Source organism: Bos indicus x Bos taurus, chromosome 2 (genome assembly GCF_003369695.1).
Source record: "Bos indicus x Bos taurus breed Angus x Brahman F1 hybrid chromosome 2, Bos_hybrid_MaternalHap_v2.0, whole genome shotgun sequence".
Lineage (NCBI taxonomy): Eukaryota > Metazoa > Chordata > Mammalia > Artiodactyla > Bovidae > Bos > Bos indicus x Bos taurus.
The window spans coordinates 98,127,667-98,146,726 of record NC_040077.1 but is presented as its reverse complement, the minus strand read 5'-3'; the positions used below and the strand labels follow the sequence as shown (position 1 = coordinate 98,146,726).

The following is a 19,060-nucleotide window of genomic DNA, read 5'->3' as shown; positions in this document are numbered from 1 at the left end:
ATAATGTGAGCATGAGGGCCCCTACACTGTCTCACATTATCTACTCCTTTCTTTGGTTGAGAGGCTACCTTTCAAGCTGACTAAAATGTTTCTTTCTTCTTTCCCACCTTCCTCTTCTACTTTCTCTCCCTGCATCCTCCTTCCACTCTTCTTTCATTTCTGCTCAAGCACAATCTACTGTTCTTTGATGCCTTCCTTCTTCTCAGCAGCTAAGTTGTGTCTGACTCTTTTGCAACCCCATGCACTGGGGCTCACGAGGCTCCTCTGTCCATGGGATTTCCCAGGCAAGAATACTGGTGGGTTGCCATTTCCTTCTCCAGGGGACTCTTCCCGACCCAGAGATAGATTCCTAGTCTCCTGCATTGGCAGGTGTATTCTTTACCGCTGAGCTACCTGGGAAGCCCGACTCCTCTAGTAGTCATGAGTATACATAAATATCACTCTGATTTTAATCTCTCAAAGACTGTGAATAGGATAAACTGGTAGTGAGCCTTAAATAATTAAAGAAAAACAACTGAAAATGGCTCTCATTCCATTTCTTTCCTCTTACAAGTTGCTCCTCCACATACTCATCTATTATAATAAGAGGAGTTCCAATTTAAGATTCACTGAGGGCTTCTACTAAATTTTCATGAATTTGATGAAGGAGCTAACAAGTATCCTAGTAGGGCAGTGGTTCAAAAGAACAAACTGAGCCAGAGCAAGGGCAGAAGGAGACTTTGGGATGACAGCCACAGAGGAACAAGCTTAGGCCAAGGTGGGGGTGGGCTGGGGATTGAGCTTCCACAAGAGGTTTGGGGCTAGGGACCTTCACTGAAACATAAGGAAGGAAAGAGAAGAGAAAATGACTATTTTTGATCATTGAACTGAAATTCAAAATTCTCTGAGCAACAGAATGGACCTAATGTGTACCAGGTGTGATTTAAATGAAAGCAAAATTTTTCAAATACTAGAGACTGTTAAACATTGAAATTGAATGTTATGAATTGAATGTTATGTCTTGCTCTATCGGACACTGTTATCTTTTTAAAGCGGTGGATATACAGTATTATGGTCTAATTTAAACTAAAGGAGCAGATTAAAGTTCTTAAGAGTTGTGATTTGTGCTTTCATGTTATTTTCCTTGAAGTTTCAGCAGCTGCCATGTGATCCCTGGCCATTGGCCACTCACAATGACTGAGTGCCTTTGAGGTTAAATTATCATAAATTATCTCCAAAGATCTTTGTCACTAAGAGTGATGATGGTGTTTTATTACATTTTTTGTTTGTTTAAGAAAAAAAAAAAAAGCTTGGCAAATCTCTGGAGAGACATAATCCTCCTCAATTTTATTCAGTCCTTCAGTCCTAGCAGTAGGACTATGAATGTGTTCAGAACTCAGTTTTCTTCTCTAAATTAAAAAAAAAAAAAAAAGAATTCTTACGAATCATCTGGACTTGAATTAGCTTACTTGATTTTTTTTTAATTTAAAGGAGAATAAGGGTAGGAAACATGGCCCACAGTTGCACATTACTCTAAGATATGTTCCTTCTCCAGCTCTCCGGGAATTAAATCACCTGCCCCACCCTTTAGAAACAACACTTCTGTCTCTTTAACAAACTGAAAATGAGACAGGGGCGGGCCTCCGGATTGGCGAAGGCTCTGATTGGTCCAGCTGGCAGGAAGTGGGCAGTGAAAGCGTTGCTTCAGTTTTTGTCCGGAGGCGGCGGGGTGAGTGGCCAGAGGCCGTACAAGGGCTTTGGGACCTTGCACGAGCAGTTGCTTGAAATCCCAAGAGTGCGAACGTGGGGTGCAAAACGGAGCCCCTTCGTCGCGGTGGGTTGGGAGCCCTGGCAGCCCTTTTGCGGAGGTGCCACACCCTGACGGCTGGGCCGCCGGGGGCCAGGGGTCCACTCGAACCGCCAGGACCGCGCAGTGGCCGAGGGACTGGAAGGAAGGTGTTCCCCGGGCGCTGGCCTCCGCCTTCGCAACGCGGCCTTGACCCGTATCTCAACGTAGATTCTCTTTTTCCCCTGTTCTGCAGGCTCGTTTCTGGCATCATGGCGCAAAGGGCCTTCCCGAATCCTTATGCTGATTATAACAAATCCCTGGCCGAAGGCTACTTTGATTCTGCTGGGAGGGTGAGTTTGGGAAATATCTGCCTCCATCCCTACCTCCAAACCCCAGTGTTTGGAAAGAAGTTCGATTTTGCCTGAAAGAAAGGGATGACCATCCCTTTTTTAAAAATACATAATTTCAGTATAAACATATAAAATACTTTAAATATATAAAGTACTTATGAAAATAGTTTGAGCTCTAACATGTTGAACTTATATAAGAAGTTGTTGATAATATTTGTAATAGAAATTGATCATTGAAATAACTTCAGTCATTGATATTTAAATTATAAAAATTGGCAGCTCTGCAATTTACTGTGTGATCTTGCCTTTTTTTTTTTTTTTTATCATTTTGGTTTGTTTTTTAAGAGAGGTGAGAAATCCTGCTGGCTTTTCACATGCGCAGTGTTACTGTTTTATAATTGAACTGGAGTACCGGCAGGATGAGGACGAGAGTAAACCAGAATGCAATGAAGACATCTTTAAACTGCAGCTGCTAAGAGAGGTTTGGGACAGAGGCCTGAAATCTTTGTCCCATTTCCACTCAACCCCACAACTGGAAAATAAATAAATAAATGAATACATGAAAGTGGTCAGCTAAACTGATGGGCACCTCACAAGTCACTGTAAGGTTACAAAGAGAACCTGGGTTTGAGATTCCAGAGGCCTGTGTTTTCTCATGCCTGTGAACATAATTGTTAAGAGAATATACACCTACTCGAGAAATCTTAAGTGTTAAGTGGGAAGAGTGATCTCTTTAAATGTGCACACATTTTCAGATTTTACCAGCTAATTTCTTCTAGGCTCATCAGCCATACAAAAAGCATTTTGCTTGTGATTGAAGGGCCTTAGAGATTCCATATCTGCCAAGTGAACTTTCAGTAATTCTGTTGATTCTTTCCTTAAAAAACTTAGCATTGTAGTTTAACTTGAATAGTGCAAGTAGGAGGAATGAAAGAGATGGCAGAGAGTTGTAAGATAGAGGGCTGCCTAAGTGTATATGGAGCTGGAATCAATATTCTTTTAAGACCAGAATTAACTGCTGAAACAAAGCTTCTAATCATTACCTTGAAGCCAGATGGCTTCCGTTTGGCTTTTTGGACCTGTGTTCTGACTAGCTCTGCAGATCTTGAAGCTGAACCATTTGTCTTGTCTTGTCTTGTCTTTTTGGAGGAAGATTGAAGCTTCATGTTTCTTGGCAAAGAGAACAGTTGAATATAGATCCTAATGACAGAACCCTTCAATGGAACGTAGCTCGCTGTTTAGGATGTTTATAAAGTAAATGCTAATTACAAATTTAAGTCTGTATCTAAGGGAGAAAAAAAACAATACTCATAAATTTGAACTCTGGCCCCAAAATAATAGTGTAATTTATTGCCTGTCACATGGTTTTTGGACAATCCTCCTCCCACTTCTAAAATTGTTTAATGTTGAACACTAAGGAACAGACCCTGGAGATCTGTCCTCCTTAACTTGTTAATGCGAATATTTCAATAAGAAACTGCTCTGTTTTCTGGCATCTATTGAAAATGGGCTTTTAGAAACTCTTCATATTATTGCTAGATTTGAATAATTTTTTGGTCTGCCACAAGCAATCAATATTCTTAGGCAGGTCGCTTTTATTAAATGCAATTATGTGCCAAATAGAAGGTAATGTCCCTTCTTGAGGCTGAGGCATTCTCATTATTCTTTGTCGCTTACAGTAAGGTCAGGCGAGATGATAAATTATCCATGATCTACGAACAGAATATGACATGTTCTTATGTAGATGCACTCTTCTATCTAGTCAAGATTTATAGGCCTTTTATATTAATACTGAAGTATATTTTATCTTACTAAATGTATTTTTAAGGCTTGTTGAAATCTTAACGTCTTGGCAGACATTGTTAAATGATGGGAGTGTATCCGTCGAACAATGTGGTTTCTTCTTCAGAGTGTGAAATAAGGGATCATAGTGATGCTTTATAATAAATAACCCAGATATGGTTGATCATCTGATTTGCCTTATTAGATGATTTGCCTTAAGTTACCAGTAAAATTTAATGTCTTTTATTACCAGTAATAATTCTGATACTGCCTTTCCTACATTTTTTTCCTACTGCCTTCCTACATTTTTTAAAAATGCCCTTTTTAAAAAAAATGAGGTTATGATGCCTGCAGGTCATTGTTACATATGTTTTTACCATCCTTATGTGATGAAATGTTTGTACCTTTGTAATGTTCCCCAACATTATTTCACTATTTTACTGCTTGGTGAAATCCAAATCTGAGAATCAGAGCAGATTACTAAAAATAGAGGTATATATTAAACTGACCTTTTAAGACACTTCATGATTCAATGTATCCAGAACTTTCTAAATGTTTTCCAGTTATTAGAACAAATAACATAACTTTTTGGTAACCCTCACCATTTGCCCTTCACCTATGGTCCTTTATATGGATATCACCAACTCCACATCCCAGTCTTAGTGTGTTTTCAGTCTATATCCAAAATATTTTTATAGACCATTGGATTGCTTAAAATGGTAAAAATGTCAGCATTTGAATCCCTGAAGGCAAAGGGTATGAGACCCACGGTCTCATTTGGTCCTCAGTGCACCTTTGACATTGGTAGTCAGGTGTTATTATCCTGACTTTACAAGGCAGCTGAAGCATAAAGAAGTTACAGGTTGAGCACAGGCACTCAGCTAATAGCAGACAAGGATGTGGCCTGGCTCATTCACTGAGCGATATTTGTGAGGCCCGTAGCCTGCCAGGCACTGTGCTGGGCATGGGTTTTTGTGTCTTGATCCAATGTTCTTTCCACTCTGCTGAAGGCTCCTAATATCTGTGAATTTATTTAGCTTTTTTTATGCTACTTCTACAGTTTTTTTTTAAATGTTTATACATTTTTTTCTAAATGGATTTTTTTATAAATAATTATCATCATTTTTTAAACAACAGAAGCAATTAGTATTTCTTTAGGGAATTAACATTGCATCTGAATACTGAAAATCCAGTTGCTTGAAAACAGCAAATATCTTCTGTTTTATGCTTAGTTAAATAAAATCGTTTTTATTATAAAAAGAAATATTGATTTAGATAATAGATGATTCCTAGTAAATGGAAATTACTGTGATCCTGTTTATCACTGGCAGTCTAATATTTGATTAAAATTTTTATGTAAAACATTTAAGTTACATCAAAAATATTTCCTCACTTGAGTAAGAAAATACAGTAGTACTTTTACATTTTGTTAATTCATCCTTGTTGTTTAAAAATAAAGTAATTGTCCCATTCTCTCAGGCAAAAAAACTGCAGCTTGAAAGGAAATGAAGCACCCTCCTATTTCTAACAGCCTATAGTCTAGGACACCAAGTGGCATATATTGTTTGATACTTGTTTTCCCTTTACTATCTACAGCTGACTCCTGAGTTTTCACAACGCTTGAACAATAAGATTCGAGAGCTTCTTCAGCAAATGGAGAGAGGCCTGAAGTCAGCAGACCCTCGGGATAGCACTGTTTACACTGGCTGGGCAGGTATGAAGTGCTGACTGGGCGCTGGCACAAGCATAGGAGAGGAGAGCTGCCTGGCTGAATGGTACACCCTTAAGTGCTTCCTGCATCTGCATAGGCGTAATTGCTTCTGGCGAGAATGCTATGCTCTCAGCCTAACCTGGTATCTTCTGGATCTTTAACGGTGTCCAGAATTTAGAGCAGAGTAAGCATATTTGTAGAATTCATGCCTGACACAAATTTGGATGGCTTTCGTACTTGGGTGAAAAATTGATGTTCAGTGTTACATAGTTAATTCAGAAACAGAATTTCACTTAGAAGAGTTGGGAAGATTCCCAAAATGCAGTGCATGAAACAGGAGAATTTACCCATGGAAACTAAAACATGTCCAAAATTGTCATTTTTTTTTTTAAGTTACCATGGAATAGGTGTCCATACAGGAACTCAGGATAGAGTATAGATTCCATGAACTAATCCTCCAATATAGTCATTGCTCATTGATGTACATTCACTGTTTTGCTGGTCATTGAGAGGTTGAGAAAGTTTGGGAGGAAACTGTACATAGATGTCAAAAAAGTGAGAAAGAGGGAAACCAAAGAAGGAAAGTTGAACTGCAGCTAGCTTACAAATGCCGAGAGCAGGAAGACAGCTTTCTAATCTTAAAGGAAACACAGCTTGGAGACTTAGTGTTTCCCAGTTATTCTGAAAAGCAGATAAGGAGGAATAGGTTTTTAGCTTAAGGAGTTTGGATTTGATTTTAAGGCAATGGTGCTTATCATAAAAATGCAGGTTCTTAGGCCTCACGGCAAGATTCTGCTTCAGTAGTCTTGAGCAGGACCCAGGAATCTGCAGTTTACAAGCCTCCATGGTCCTGATGCAGATGGTGATGGTCTTTCTCAGAGCATACTTTGAGAGCTTTTCTAGGAGAGGAATTTACTGTTAATAATAGCAGTCTCTTAGTAATCCTCTGTTATGGCAAGTGATTCTGTTCCTTCTCCTGAGTATGGGAAGGCAGAGAAAATCAGTAAAATTTTAATATCTCGGGGACATTTAAAGTCAGTATTTTATAAAATAAAAGGAGTGGTCTAGATAGTGTTATTATTAGTTGCTCAGTTATGTCTGACTCTTTGAGACCCCATAGACTATGGCCTGCCAGGCTCCTCTGTCCATAGGATTTTCCAGGCAAGAATACTGGAGGGATTGCCATTCCCTTCTCCAGAGGATCTTCCCAAACCAGAGGTCGAACCTGGGTCTCCTGCATTGCAGGCAAATTCTTTACTATCTGAGCTACATTTTGGACCCTCCCTTTTATAGTATAGTGTTATAATTTTTGTGGATTTAGAAGCTTAACACAAATGTTAAGATGAGAATAAAATGAAAGTATTTTGTTTCAAGAGAGACATTATAGCAACAGCTGCCATTTATCGAGTAGCTATACTGTGTTCCAGGAGTATAGTCATTGGTAAATGAATCTTATTGATTAGTATTACTCTTCTTTATTTAAAATTATGAAGATTTGAACAGAACAGGACAACTGAGACAGATGGTTGGATTTCATTCCATAACTGATCGTTAAAAGAATGACATAAATCTGTAACTCACCTCCTTCAGGTGAGCTTATATTATTATATATCATAAGGTACCTTGCTTTAGGAGCAAAAGAAGTGGTGATTGATTTCAAGTTTGAATTGATCGTTTGACAACATAAGGAAAATCTTCACTATTGGCAGAGCTGGTTGAGAATCAAAGGAAATTAAAATTTCCTTGAAAATAGAAAAAAGAAAAAGTTACTCCAAAGTAGAATGCAGGTTTGTTTAAAATTTTTCTGGCAATATGGAGTTTTTGGCATCATTTTCTTTGAATTGCCTGTGTCTTTCAACTCTCTTATCCTTCAGTATCTGATATTCATTGCTGTCTCCTGAAAGCAGGGGTAAATCGGCATAGTAAGCAGGTAAGGATTGCTTCAGTCGCTGGTTATTTGATGATACAGCATAGGGTTTTCTAGATAAATTTGATAATGGCTTTCAAGGCAAGGTTCCTAATGCCTCCTGATAAAGCACTGTTTTAAAGCCATTGTTCCCACATAGAATGCATTGTCTCCTCCAGTGTTTTCCTAAGTAAAATGTTTTCCTATGCAAATGTTCCATCTGAATAACATAAAATTTGTTGGGAGAGAAACTAAAGCTGATTCAACCACAGAATATCATATCATATTATATCTTATCAAGTATCATCTATTCATAGTTGCAATTTTATTAGCAAAAATACATTCATGACCATCTTAACACAATAAAAACACTTTGTGTTCTGTCTCAAAGCAGTGTTTACATAATAATGGGTGGCTTTGTATGCTACTTTTGTGCCTCATTATCTTTCAAAAAGTAACTCTTTTGAGGAAAAGAGGATTATGTATTTTTAACCTTGTTCACCAAATTTAGGGTCATATTTCTATAAACATTATTATTTGCTCTTGTTAATTTTTCCAAAATAACATTCCTTTGGGAAACACTAATTATAGAAATTTTTTAAAACTTTATTTCCTTCTTCAGCATTCACATCTATTAAATATTTATTATCACATACAGTGAAACTCTTTTCATATAATATGTAGTTTATTTGAGAAACTATGATTGTTACAATTAGAACCTTAAATTTCTATCTTATTTTGTTAAGTTTCATTCCCCAGTAGAAATACGGTCTGCTTTCTGTGCTGATTTGGATAGGATTGTTTTTGGAATAGGATTGGGTTCAGTTTCATATACCCAAAATAATCAAAATTACAGTGGCTCAAGCATCATAACATTTTTTTTCCTCTGATGTAAAAGAAGAGTCATCGCTTTGCTGAGAAAGGTCTGTGTAGTCAAAGCTATGGCTTTTCCAGTAGTCAAGTGCAGATGTGAGAGTTGCATCATAAAGAAAGCTGAGTGCCAAAGAATTGATGCTTTTGAGCTGTAGTGCTGGAGAAGACTCTTGAGAGTCCCTTGGACAGCAAGTAGATCAAACCAATCAATCCTAAAGGAAATCAACCCTGAATATTCATTGAAAGGACTGATGCTGAAGCTCTAATACTTTGGCCACCTGATGCGAAGAGCCAACTCATTGGAAAAGACCCTGATTCTGGGAAAGATGGAGGGCAAGAGGAGAAGAGGGAAGTAAAGGTTGAGATGGTTAGATAGCATCACCAACTCAATGGACATGAGTTTGAGCAAACTCAGGAAAATAGTGAAGGACAGGGAAGCCTGGCATGCTACAGTCTATGGGGTAGCAAAGAGTCAGACATGACTTAGCAACTGAACAAAACAAAAAAGATGTAAAAGAAAGCCAGAGGGAGGTGGTCCAGAGCTATGGTGCTGGCCTCAGGATGTCAGAAGGAACCCAGGCTCATTTCTTTCTCTCCATCATCCCTCAGCCAATCCTCTGGCATGGCCCTTTTTTGGATTTCAGAGAGTCAGACACCACTTAGCGACTCAGCAATAGCTACAACATCCCTCAGCACTAGCTTCTCTCCTTTGACCAAATAGCAACTGAATATCCAGCCATTATATCAGCTTTTCAAGGCTGCAGGGAGGAAAAAGGCAAAGAAAAAATGCATTTCTTTCCTTTAAAATAAAGACTTCCAGGAAGTCCTACTCAGCATTTCAATTCTACGTTCTTTCCATTGGGTAGAACTTAGTCACATGGTCATACCCTTAACAAGGAAGGATGGTGAATGTAGTTTAAGCTGGGGTCTGTTACTGAAAGAAAGAGGAGCGTGGATTTGGGGTAAGACCTAGCACTCTCTCCTATAAGTTCTGTACAACATGAAAAAGGATCCTTTTTTGTTCCTATGTTTGCACAAGGCATGTAGACAGTAAGCCACAATTTTTCTATCTGCAAAAGGCTCTCTAACCTGGCTGTCTAATTTGGGAGAATTTTTATAAGGATAAATTTATCATTAACATGAGTTTGAGTAAGCTCCGAGGGTTGGCAATGGACGGGGAAGCCTGGCATGCTGCAGTCCATGGAGTCACGAAGAGTCCGACTGTTTCTCAGACTGAACTTCTGAACTGAACTGATAAATGTTTGAAATATACTAAGCAATATTTTGCCTACTCTGTATTTCTAGGGAGATTAATATTTGGATTTTGATTGAAAATTTCTTACAAATTTCTTACTCACTTACTCACAAATTAAGTTCCTTAATTTCTGTAAGTAATAGTCTTTTCATAAAGCCTGCAATAGAAAGGAAGTATTCTAGAAATGCCAAATCATAAATTATTTTTCTAGAGCCAAGTGTAGCTTAAACTTAGAAATGGGGCTCCAGCAGGCTCTAAACACTGTGAAACATTAGTGGTTTCTCAGCCTGAGTAAATAGCTCTCTGCCTCTCCTTTCCACTTCCTCTCAAAGTCTCACTGGCTTGTCACAGGGTTATGAAGTCCTTAATTTGTTTGTAACATTTATCAATCCACAGTACACCCTGTAGTCATGTATCTGTGTTTCTGGTTCTTGACTCCAAAGAAAACCACAGGGCTAGGCTGCCCAACTTCACGGTACTTGATTCATGCTGTGCCTAGATTTGTCTCAGTTGTTCAGCTTGATCTTGAAAGAGTTTCACTGAAGAGAAAAAGCACCCATATGTTTTTAATGTTACATATGAACTTAAAACTGAAAAACGGGATTCGCATCATTTTTTAATTTTCCAACAAAAACTGAGACTAATAGTGATCGATTACTTTTCTGCTCGAGTACCTCTGTGTGTTGTATGTGCTTTAGAAAACACGATACTGCTTTACTGGTAAGGGAGAAAATACAAGTTTAAATTGACACTCAAAAGAAGCAGGTCATTGCTTTAGAAAGTACTTAACATACACTTTACAAACTCTTTTACAGCTAAAATGACCTTGGCTTTTATTTTTAAATAAAAGCAGAGGATATAATATGGTGATGCGAGTGATTAACATAAACTTTTAATAGGATTCAGATATCATCTCTGAAGCTTTTATTTATCCCTGTGGGTTGTCATAGTGCAGTTTTACAAGCTGTATTCTTTGGCGTTTATCTTTTTTTATACACCGCAGAGAGATAATATGCTTTGATCCTTAAGTAGAAAAGAAAGAATAATTTTAAAATCCCATAACTATCTCTTATTGGCAAATGAAGCAATTTTTACCACAAATCCCTCTGGTCTCTTTTTTGTTTATTCAGGAATGAAGTGTTATGAATAATCAATTTTTTCAGTCAGTAATTGAGAGTTAACACATTATTACTATACATTAATGTTCAAAAAACAATTCAATACTTTAATAATAAAATACATTGATTGAATGAATTTTGGCTTCTAAAGGAATGAGGATCATCAGTATGTAATTTCATGATTATTTGACTGTGGAAAGATAAGAGGAAAAATTAAAATTTGATTCTTGTTAATAAAATGCTAATAGGATTTACATTTGAATGACAGGAGCTGGTGTGTGTGTGCACGTATGCCAGTCACTGATGTTATATGCCAGTCTCCACACTAGTGCTTTGCATTAAATAACGCGTCTACATCTCAAAACAACTCCATGGCATGCATACTATTCATACCCTGATTTTGCAGATGAGAAAACTGAATCAAAGGGAGGCTGAGTACCTTGTTCAAGGTTACACAGCTAGTTAGTGACAAAGATAGAGCCCTGCTCTTTAGTCCCTGAGAGTGTGTGTGTGTGTGTATGTGTGTGTGTGTGTGTGGTGGTGGGAGGCAGGGCGAAGGTTGGAGTTTACTCTCCACTCCTACATTTGGGTTTACTCCATACATTTGATAGGTAAAAAAGTGAAGAAGACCAACACGTAAGCTAGGAAATGAAGTAATGTGAACCATACCAACTTTTTAGAAATGTCTAATGACTAGTCAGTTATAAGTGTTTTAGAAAAAATCAGAATAAGCCCTGCAAAAACATGACAGGAATTTGGAAAGATTGAGGGAATCATGGCTTGTTAGAAAGGCAAGAATAACTACTATTAAAATGTCTATAGGAAAAAGTTATTTGAGACTGGACATAGAGTAAAAACCCTAGAAAGATTTATGGGCATTTGCAGCTAGAAAAGTGTAATCTTCGGCTTTGTTCCTTAGAGCGTTCTTCCCCTTTCTAATCCTAAATTAATATATTCAGAGCATGGCTTCAGGATAGAAAATTAACTGGGCCAAAACAGAAGCTTTTCCTTATAATTGCTTGTATTTGAAAAGGCTTGTTGAGGATCCTCTTGTGTAAAACATTACCCATAGTCTGAAAGCAATCAGTAGCTCTTGGAACTGTTAATAAGCGATATTTGAAATGAACAGCCTCAGTTCTTTTCACTGAAATCCTCCTCTGTAAAATCGAATACACTGAAGTATACTGCATCATGATATTGATGTATGACAAACACCAGCAGTAAGCACTGAGTTGTTCATTTTTAGCTTTATTCCTTACCCAATAGAGTTTTAAGAGTTCTTTGCTATACACTCCCAGCTTGGGAGGCAAGGGAAGCCATTTAGATCTTTAGGTGCCCTGTCAAGAACCTTTCAATGTGCCCATGCACACAGCAGATAGTGTAGAAAAATAGCAGGCATGGAAACCCCTTAAGATCAAATCTGAAGTCCAGCTATTAAGTGATGGTAGGTGATGCCCCTGCCAGGGACTGAACCCATGCCCCCTGCAGTGGAATCATGGGATCCTAACCACTGGACCGCCAGGAAATTCCTATACTAGTAAATATACTTAATCACAAATTGTGATTGTTTTCAAAGGTTATTTTTCAGAGATAACTCCAGATCAAAGACCCAGCAAGGGTTAATCTATTTCTGTCCAGTAGCTTGTTTTTTGAACTATCCTGAAGCACTAACAGAAGACAAGGTATCAATAACTTTTAAGTAAATTATGGGTAAATGAGTTAACTTAAAAAAAATTCATCTAATAACTTGCTCGCATTTTTAAAATGAATAGGGACTTCCTTGACAGTGGGCTTCCCATGTGTCTCAGTAGGGAAGAATCTGCCTGCCACTGCAAGAGGTGCAGGAGACACGGGTTCAGTCCCTGGGTCAGGAAGAAGGAAATGGCAACCCACTCCAGTATTCTTGCCTGGGAAATCCCATGGACAGGGGAACCTGGTGGGCTACAGTCTAGGGTCCCAAAGAGTCATACAGGACTGAGCAAGTACGCACATGGGTGATGTCCAGGAATCTATGGGGACTCACCAGAGGACATGACTCCCCCTGCCATCTGGGTTTTGCTCCAAGTAGATTTGTTCTAGGAGGGAGAAGATTGTAAAGTGCTTTATAAAGTGGAAAACATGAAGCACTGCTGAGGTACTGTTATTACAAAGGATTAAGTGAGCAGATAAAGTTCTCTCACGTTAGAAATTAGCGTTTAGTAGGAAAGATTGCTTCCCTTGCAGATAACAAAGTAAGAAAAGTAAGCCCAGGGGACGGCTGATCTCTAGTGTCTTAAGAGGGAATGAGGAGAAGTGCTAGCCCTCATTTAGTTTCATTTTTTCCCACTCTCAACTATGATAATTCCCAAGGAAAATAATGATCGACTCACACTTAAAAAATACACACAGGACTCTAGCAGCTTTAGTTCTAAAAGACATGACCCAATCTTCTGTACCAACTCGCAAAGTTAATGAGGCTAAGATTGGCATATATTTCCTCTTTTCAAGTGTTAGATAACATTTTAAATAAGAGGATGTGCAGCATAATCCCTAAAGTAATATTAACTCACGCTCTAAATGCAAGTTATTAAAGTGTTTCAAGATGCTGTTCCTCTGAGCTGCCAAATGTATAGCCTCTGAGCTACAGTTTTAGCATGTGGGTCTTAGTTTCTGCTGATGCCAGATATTTGAAAGGAATTGCTCTGGCCAGGTGTCTTTTCTTTGCAATTTGATATTCTTCTAACTAGCTCTTCATCAGAGCCAGCATTTCAGTGTCTAATTTGAGCCTTGACCAAGTGTCCTTCGCCATCATGAGAGGCATCTGTGCCTCCCACCCAGCACTGTGAGGACAAATGGAAGGAATCAGTGGCGTGGATCTCCACTGGGTCTGTGAGGGCCCTTCACAATGATCACTAGATAGATGAATGCACCATGAATGTTGCCTGCTTTCTTTTTGCCTACAATTTATAAGGTGCTGATGTCATTGTGCTGTCAGTGATCTTATTAATAAATGGCTGACACACAGGCTTGAAACAGCTGTAGGGTTTAGATATCACCAGTGTGCTTGGGTGAAGCACAGAGCAGGATGTAAGTGTTTGTAGGTAGGTCAGAAGAACTGACAGCAGGTAAAGAAAGAAGACATACATCTAAGCATTTGATTTTTACCCACAATACCAGGTGGCATGTCTTGTCAATTTCATTCCATTAACTTTAGCAGTTAACACAATGCCAGGTCCATAGTTGGTGCTTAATAAATATTTGTTGAATGAATGAATGGATGAATGAAAGGGAAATAACCTCTTTTACTACTCTAGCTACCATCTGTGTAAACTAAAAACAATAACAGAACTAGGCAGAATGGGGAAAGTGTGAGAATCCAACTCATTTCATGTCTCAAGGATGTGAAGAGTTAATCACATCCCATTCCCTTCAACCTCTGATGCAGTTGAGAAGTGAACTCAGCAATGAGACAGGGCTCATACATAATACTCACTCTATACGTGTCAAGAGTTGGATACAGAGCATATCGCTTAGACCTGGCCATGAGGCGGGCTTCCTCCTTCTCGCCCCCAGTTTACACTTACCTGCTCTCGTGTGCATGCGTGCTCAGTTGTGTCCAGGTCTTGCGACCCAGTGGACTATAGCCCACCTAGCTCCTCTGACCAAGGGGTTCTCCAGGCAAGAATACTGGAGTGTGTTGCCATTTCCTGCTCCAGAGGATCTTCCTGACCCAGGGATCAAAACCCAAGTCACCTGCATCTCCTGCATTGTCAGGTGGATTCTTTACCACCATGCCAGCTGAGAACTCCCTAGACTTAAAGAGCCTCTGGACAGCCAAAGAGTGGATGACAACATGAAAACAGGATTGAGGAGAAGAGAGATGGCCTGATGCGGGGAAGATTTTCAGAACATGTGCAGGGAACACTTTGCTAACCCTCCTCAGAGGAGCCAGTGAGAGAGGAGAGAGGCAGGAGATAGGAGGAGGAAGAAGAATATGGTTCCGTCTGTATTTATGTCCCTTTAGATCAGGCATCAGTGATGAGACAAAGCAACTCATTCAGCACTCAGAATCACAGACTATTGGGGGGTTGGGCATTTATTGAGTAGTTACTGGGTGCTGGAGACTATTGTACTTATCAGAATGATTTACAGTAACTATGGAGTAGCTGGGCTTCCCAGATAATGCTAGTGTTAAAGAACCTGCCTGCCAGTGCAGGAGATGTAAGAGACACAGGTTCAATCCCTGGGTCTGGAAGATCCCCTGGAGGAGGCATAGCAACCCACTCTAGTATTCTTGCATGGAGAATCCCATGGACAGAGGAGCCTAGCAGGCTATAGTCCATGGAGTCACAAAGAGTCGGACATGACTGAATCAACTTAGCACGCACACACACATATATGGAGTAGCTACTGTTATTTAATACATAAAGATGCTCAGGCACAGAGAGGTTTAGTAAGTGGGGTAAGATCACACAGCTAGGAAGTAGCATAGATAGGCTTCGATCTCAAGCAGTGATTCATGAACCTGAATTAAGTTACTCTTAATAACTATTGTGTTAAAGGATTTATTACCTATTGCCTGGAAAATTCCATAGATGGAGGAGCCTGGTAGGCTACATACAGTCCATGGGGTTGCAAAGAGTCGGACACAACTGAGTGACTTCACTTTCTTTCTTTCTATAGTTCCTTTTGGAGAAGGAAACGGCAACCCACTCCAGTGTTCTTACCTGGAGAATCCCATGGGCAGAGGGGCCTGGTGGGCTGCCGTCTATGGGGTTGCAAGGAGTCGGACACGACTGAGCAACTAACACACACACACACGGTAGTCTAAGGCCTACTGGGTGGCTCAAACGGTAAAGAATCTTCCTGCAATGTGGGAGACCCCATTCTATCCCTGGGTCAGGAAGACCCCCTGGAGAAGGGAATGGCAACCCACCCCAGTATTCTTGCCTGGAGAATCCCATGGATAGAGGAGCCTAGCAGGCTGCAGTGCATGGGGTCACAAAGAGTCGGATACAACTGAGTGACTAACACTTTCACTTTTCATGGTAGTCTGAATAACAGAATAGGAGCACTTCCTAATTTGACAGTTAGGAAGCAGTACACTGCAAGGCACTAAGGGAAGGAAGGAGGAAAGTATAATATCCCCCTTTTTAAAAATTTTAATCCCTTTTCCTGTTTAGCTCTGGAAATAGATAATGGAGAAAAGAAGACACCTCTTCAGCTCATTTGCCTTTTTTAATTTACAATTCCACCTCTTCATTTGGGTCAATATTTTTAAATTAAGGATTTAAAGTCACAGCTAGTTTCCTCCTCAGATTACCTGTATTAAAAGTACTGGAGTATTTGGAAAGCCAGCACTATGCCCAGCTTTAATCTGAAGACAGGCTGGATGTACTAGTCAGTGCAGTGTTCACATCCAGGCTTTGTGGAGAATAACTTCAGGGACTGGGAACCCTGAACTAAAGACATTGTCATTTTGTTGAGGAAATGGAAACACACACACGCAAAACACACACAAGGTTAAGATAATTATTAAAAATACTGCATTAGAAAATACCAGCCTGCTTAGAAAGCAGGTGAACATACTATATGGGGTTATTTAGAGAAAACTTGCATTTCTCATATTTCTATTAATCTGAATGAAAAAAAATTGATGAGCTTTAAAAATTTCACCTAGGGAACAGTTTGTTTGAAACTTAGGGTAAAGCAACCCATCCCCCCTCCTTTAGGAAGTCCTTGTCTCTGTATCACTCGAAACTATTAAGACCCGTTCTTGGCCGTTGACAGAACATCTCCAGTGGTTGCAGCAGTATCCATAATCTGAACGTGATTTTTCCCACCAGAGCATACATGAAGAAGAGTCTTCAAAAGCACCTAACCTATGAGGAAATAACTTGCAGAACTGAAGTACCATGGCAGAGGTTTTTATATCAGTGTAGGCTGGTTGTAAAATAAATAAATAATGTTAGGGAATAATCTCAAATGCAGAATTACAGAGAAGTGCTTTGAGAGCTTCATACATCTGTGGAGATTTTTATCATCTCCATAGACATTTGAGATGCATCAAGGTCTTGATTGGTCAAGATGAATAGGACTAATGATCCCTCAGAAATTCAAAGGCTTCCTATTAATTACCTCTCAACAGCTGGCTATATTTATAGTGCTGCTGGGGATAAGTAGCTGAGTAAGGAAATTGCAGATTTAGAAGTGTCCCTAAACAATTCACCCTCCCTTGCCAGAGTTGTAGCTACAGAAGGAAACAGAATAGAAAAAAATCTGGTTCAGAGCATCTATACTGAAAGCCAGGATGGATTCTGTTACAACAAAGTTTTATTTGTTTTTTGTCTTTCAAGTAAATTAGTTTTCAACAGTTTAAAGCCAAGAGATTCCTGGGATGATCTGTGAGCAGTGCCAGATATCTGAACTTTTTATATAAAGAAGGACATCTGTCCCTAATGCAGTAATGTCCTTGAACCTTTCTGCAGTGATGAATCTCTTTCTTTGCTGTCCATTCAGCAGCCACTAGCCATGTGTTAATTACACTAGCCATATGTTAATTACATTTCCAAGTGTTGGAAATGTGGCCAGTGTGACTGGGAAACTGAATTTTAAATTTGTTAATTTTAACTACCTTAGGTTTCTGTAGATACTTATGGTTGCAGTCTGTCATAGTGAACACTGTAGTTTTGAGCAACCAGACAGATTCCACAAGTTATTAGATCAAAGTAATAGGTATCTGGGTTTCTACTGGCCTCTGAGATCACAGGAGATATGTAGGTTCTTTTTTTTATTTTCTGGAGGACATTTGTCCAACCTCTCTTCCCTAAACTCAGACCCATGCATCCTGCTGCCTACTTGATATCTCCACTGAGATGTCTAATGAGCATCTCAGAACTGACCTGTCCAAGATTCGGCTTCCTCTTTCTGCCACTTTCCTGCCACGCCCTGTGTCAGACACTTCCAGTGCTCATTCATATGTGGTTGTCCCTCTCCTTCTTGGTTTCCAGGAGGGTTAGACCTCTCAACTTCTTTCTGGTTAGGTGAGGCCACCTCTTGTGGTCCAGGGGCCACACGTGGAAGCAGCATGCAGTTGCTGGCATGATGCCCTGCAGTCCCCTTCATGTTATGTATGTCCCTAGTGAAGTCCTACATGTTCAGTCCCATCTTGCAGGACCTAGACTAACACATATAGCTAAATTTATCTTTGAAAAATACTGTTTTTGAATACTTCTTCTTCACATAAATTGACAATTGCTGCTAAGTCACTTCAGTCGTGTCTGACTCTGTTAGATTAGCATTAAATCTAAATTTCTGTGTCTAGTTTTTAACAATTTGAACCCCCAAGGAGTCCAGTCTTACTAGCCAGGTCATCCCCTAGTCTTCTTGTCCACATGGATTTGCTTAGATGATTCCACGTGCTGGGAGCACTCTCTGCATTTGCTCTGTTTCAGGCTTCCCACAAATGAAGCTTCCCTTTCAGTCCACACTCTTCCCATACCTACTTCCTGATGATGATTTTTTATCTCTGTGGTAGAAGAGGGTACTGTGTCCACCTGTCTGTTCCTTCTCCACCAAGTCAGCATCCGAGGCTATGGATAACTACAGAATTAACATGCGATTTCTAAAACAATTACTGACTTACCATGCTTGCTTCTAAAGGACACTTTATTGATTCATTTTTACTGATATTACTTAAATGTGTCTGATTTTACATGTAAACTAGAGTTGGCAGCCCAATAACAACTTTCCTGTACTCTTTGGGAAATAAAGACACCATCCAGAGTAGGAATGGTCTCTTGTTCCTGAAGAAAAGTACTCATTACTTAACAGAATTAGAATATTATCCCCAATACTTCTTATAAAGTCACCTTTAATGACTTGAAGATTAATGGGAAAATAATGGATTCGATTTTGCTTTACTAATAATCTCAGTGTATAGTTTCATGTGGATTATTTTCTCTTTTAAAATAGGTCAGTATGTTTCCTAACCAGATAGTCAAATTAAGACCAAAAAGCATTAGTTTTCATAGTTTAGTGACAGTGGTTATCATGGAGTGGACCAACTAAAATAATAGAAGAATATTTTAACTTAAATTTTATATCAATGAAAACTTCATCCAGATTCATAAAAGGTGGGGCAGTCTTTCCTTTTTCTTAAAAACATAATTCTAAAGTCTAAAGCAATCTGGAGCATATTTTTACAATTAACTGCAAACAGATTTTAAATCTCATTTCAGTCTTTTCTGGTCCAGAATTTTCTTCTAGAAAATTCTACCTTTTCGGTGAAAGGGTAGAAAAAGGAAGGAAATCTTAAT

General features: G+C 39.2%; 1 protein-coding gene across 3 annotated transcripts in view; it reads left to right on the top strand.

Moving 5' to 3' along the window:
* Nucleotides 1-1,632: 1,632 nt before the first annotated feature.
* LANCL1 (LanC like 1) overlaps nucleotides 1,633-19,060 on the top strand; it is a 49,433-nt gene continuing 32,005 nt past the window's right edge. The window contains exons 1-3 of one of the 3 annotated variants that reach the window (XM_027566552.1): nucleotides 1,633-1,708; nucleotides 2,022-2,118; nucleotides 5,497-5,614. In XM_027566552.1, coding sequence (XP_027422353.1) covers nucleotides 2,038-2,118; nucleotides 5,497-5,614 — 199 coding nt within the window. In that variant the 5' untranslated portion in view covers nucleotides 1,633-1,708; nucleotides 2,022-2,037. The other 2 variants (XM_027566533.1, XM_027566544.1) reach the window with 2 other exon arrangements.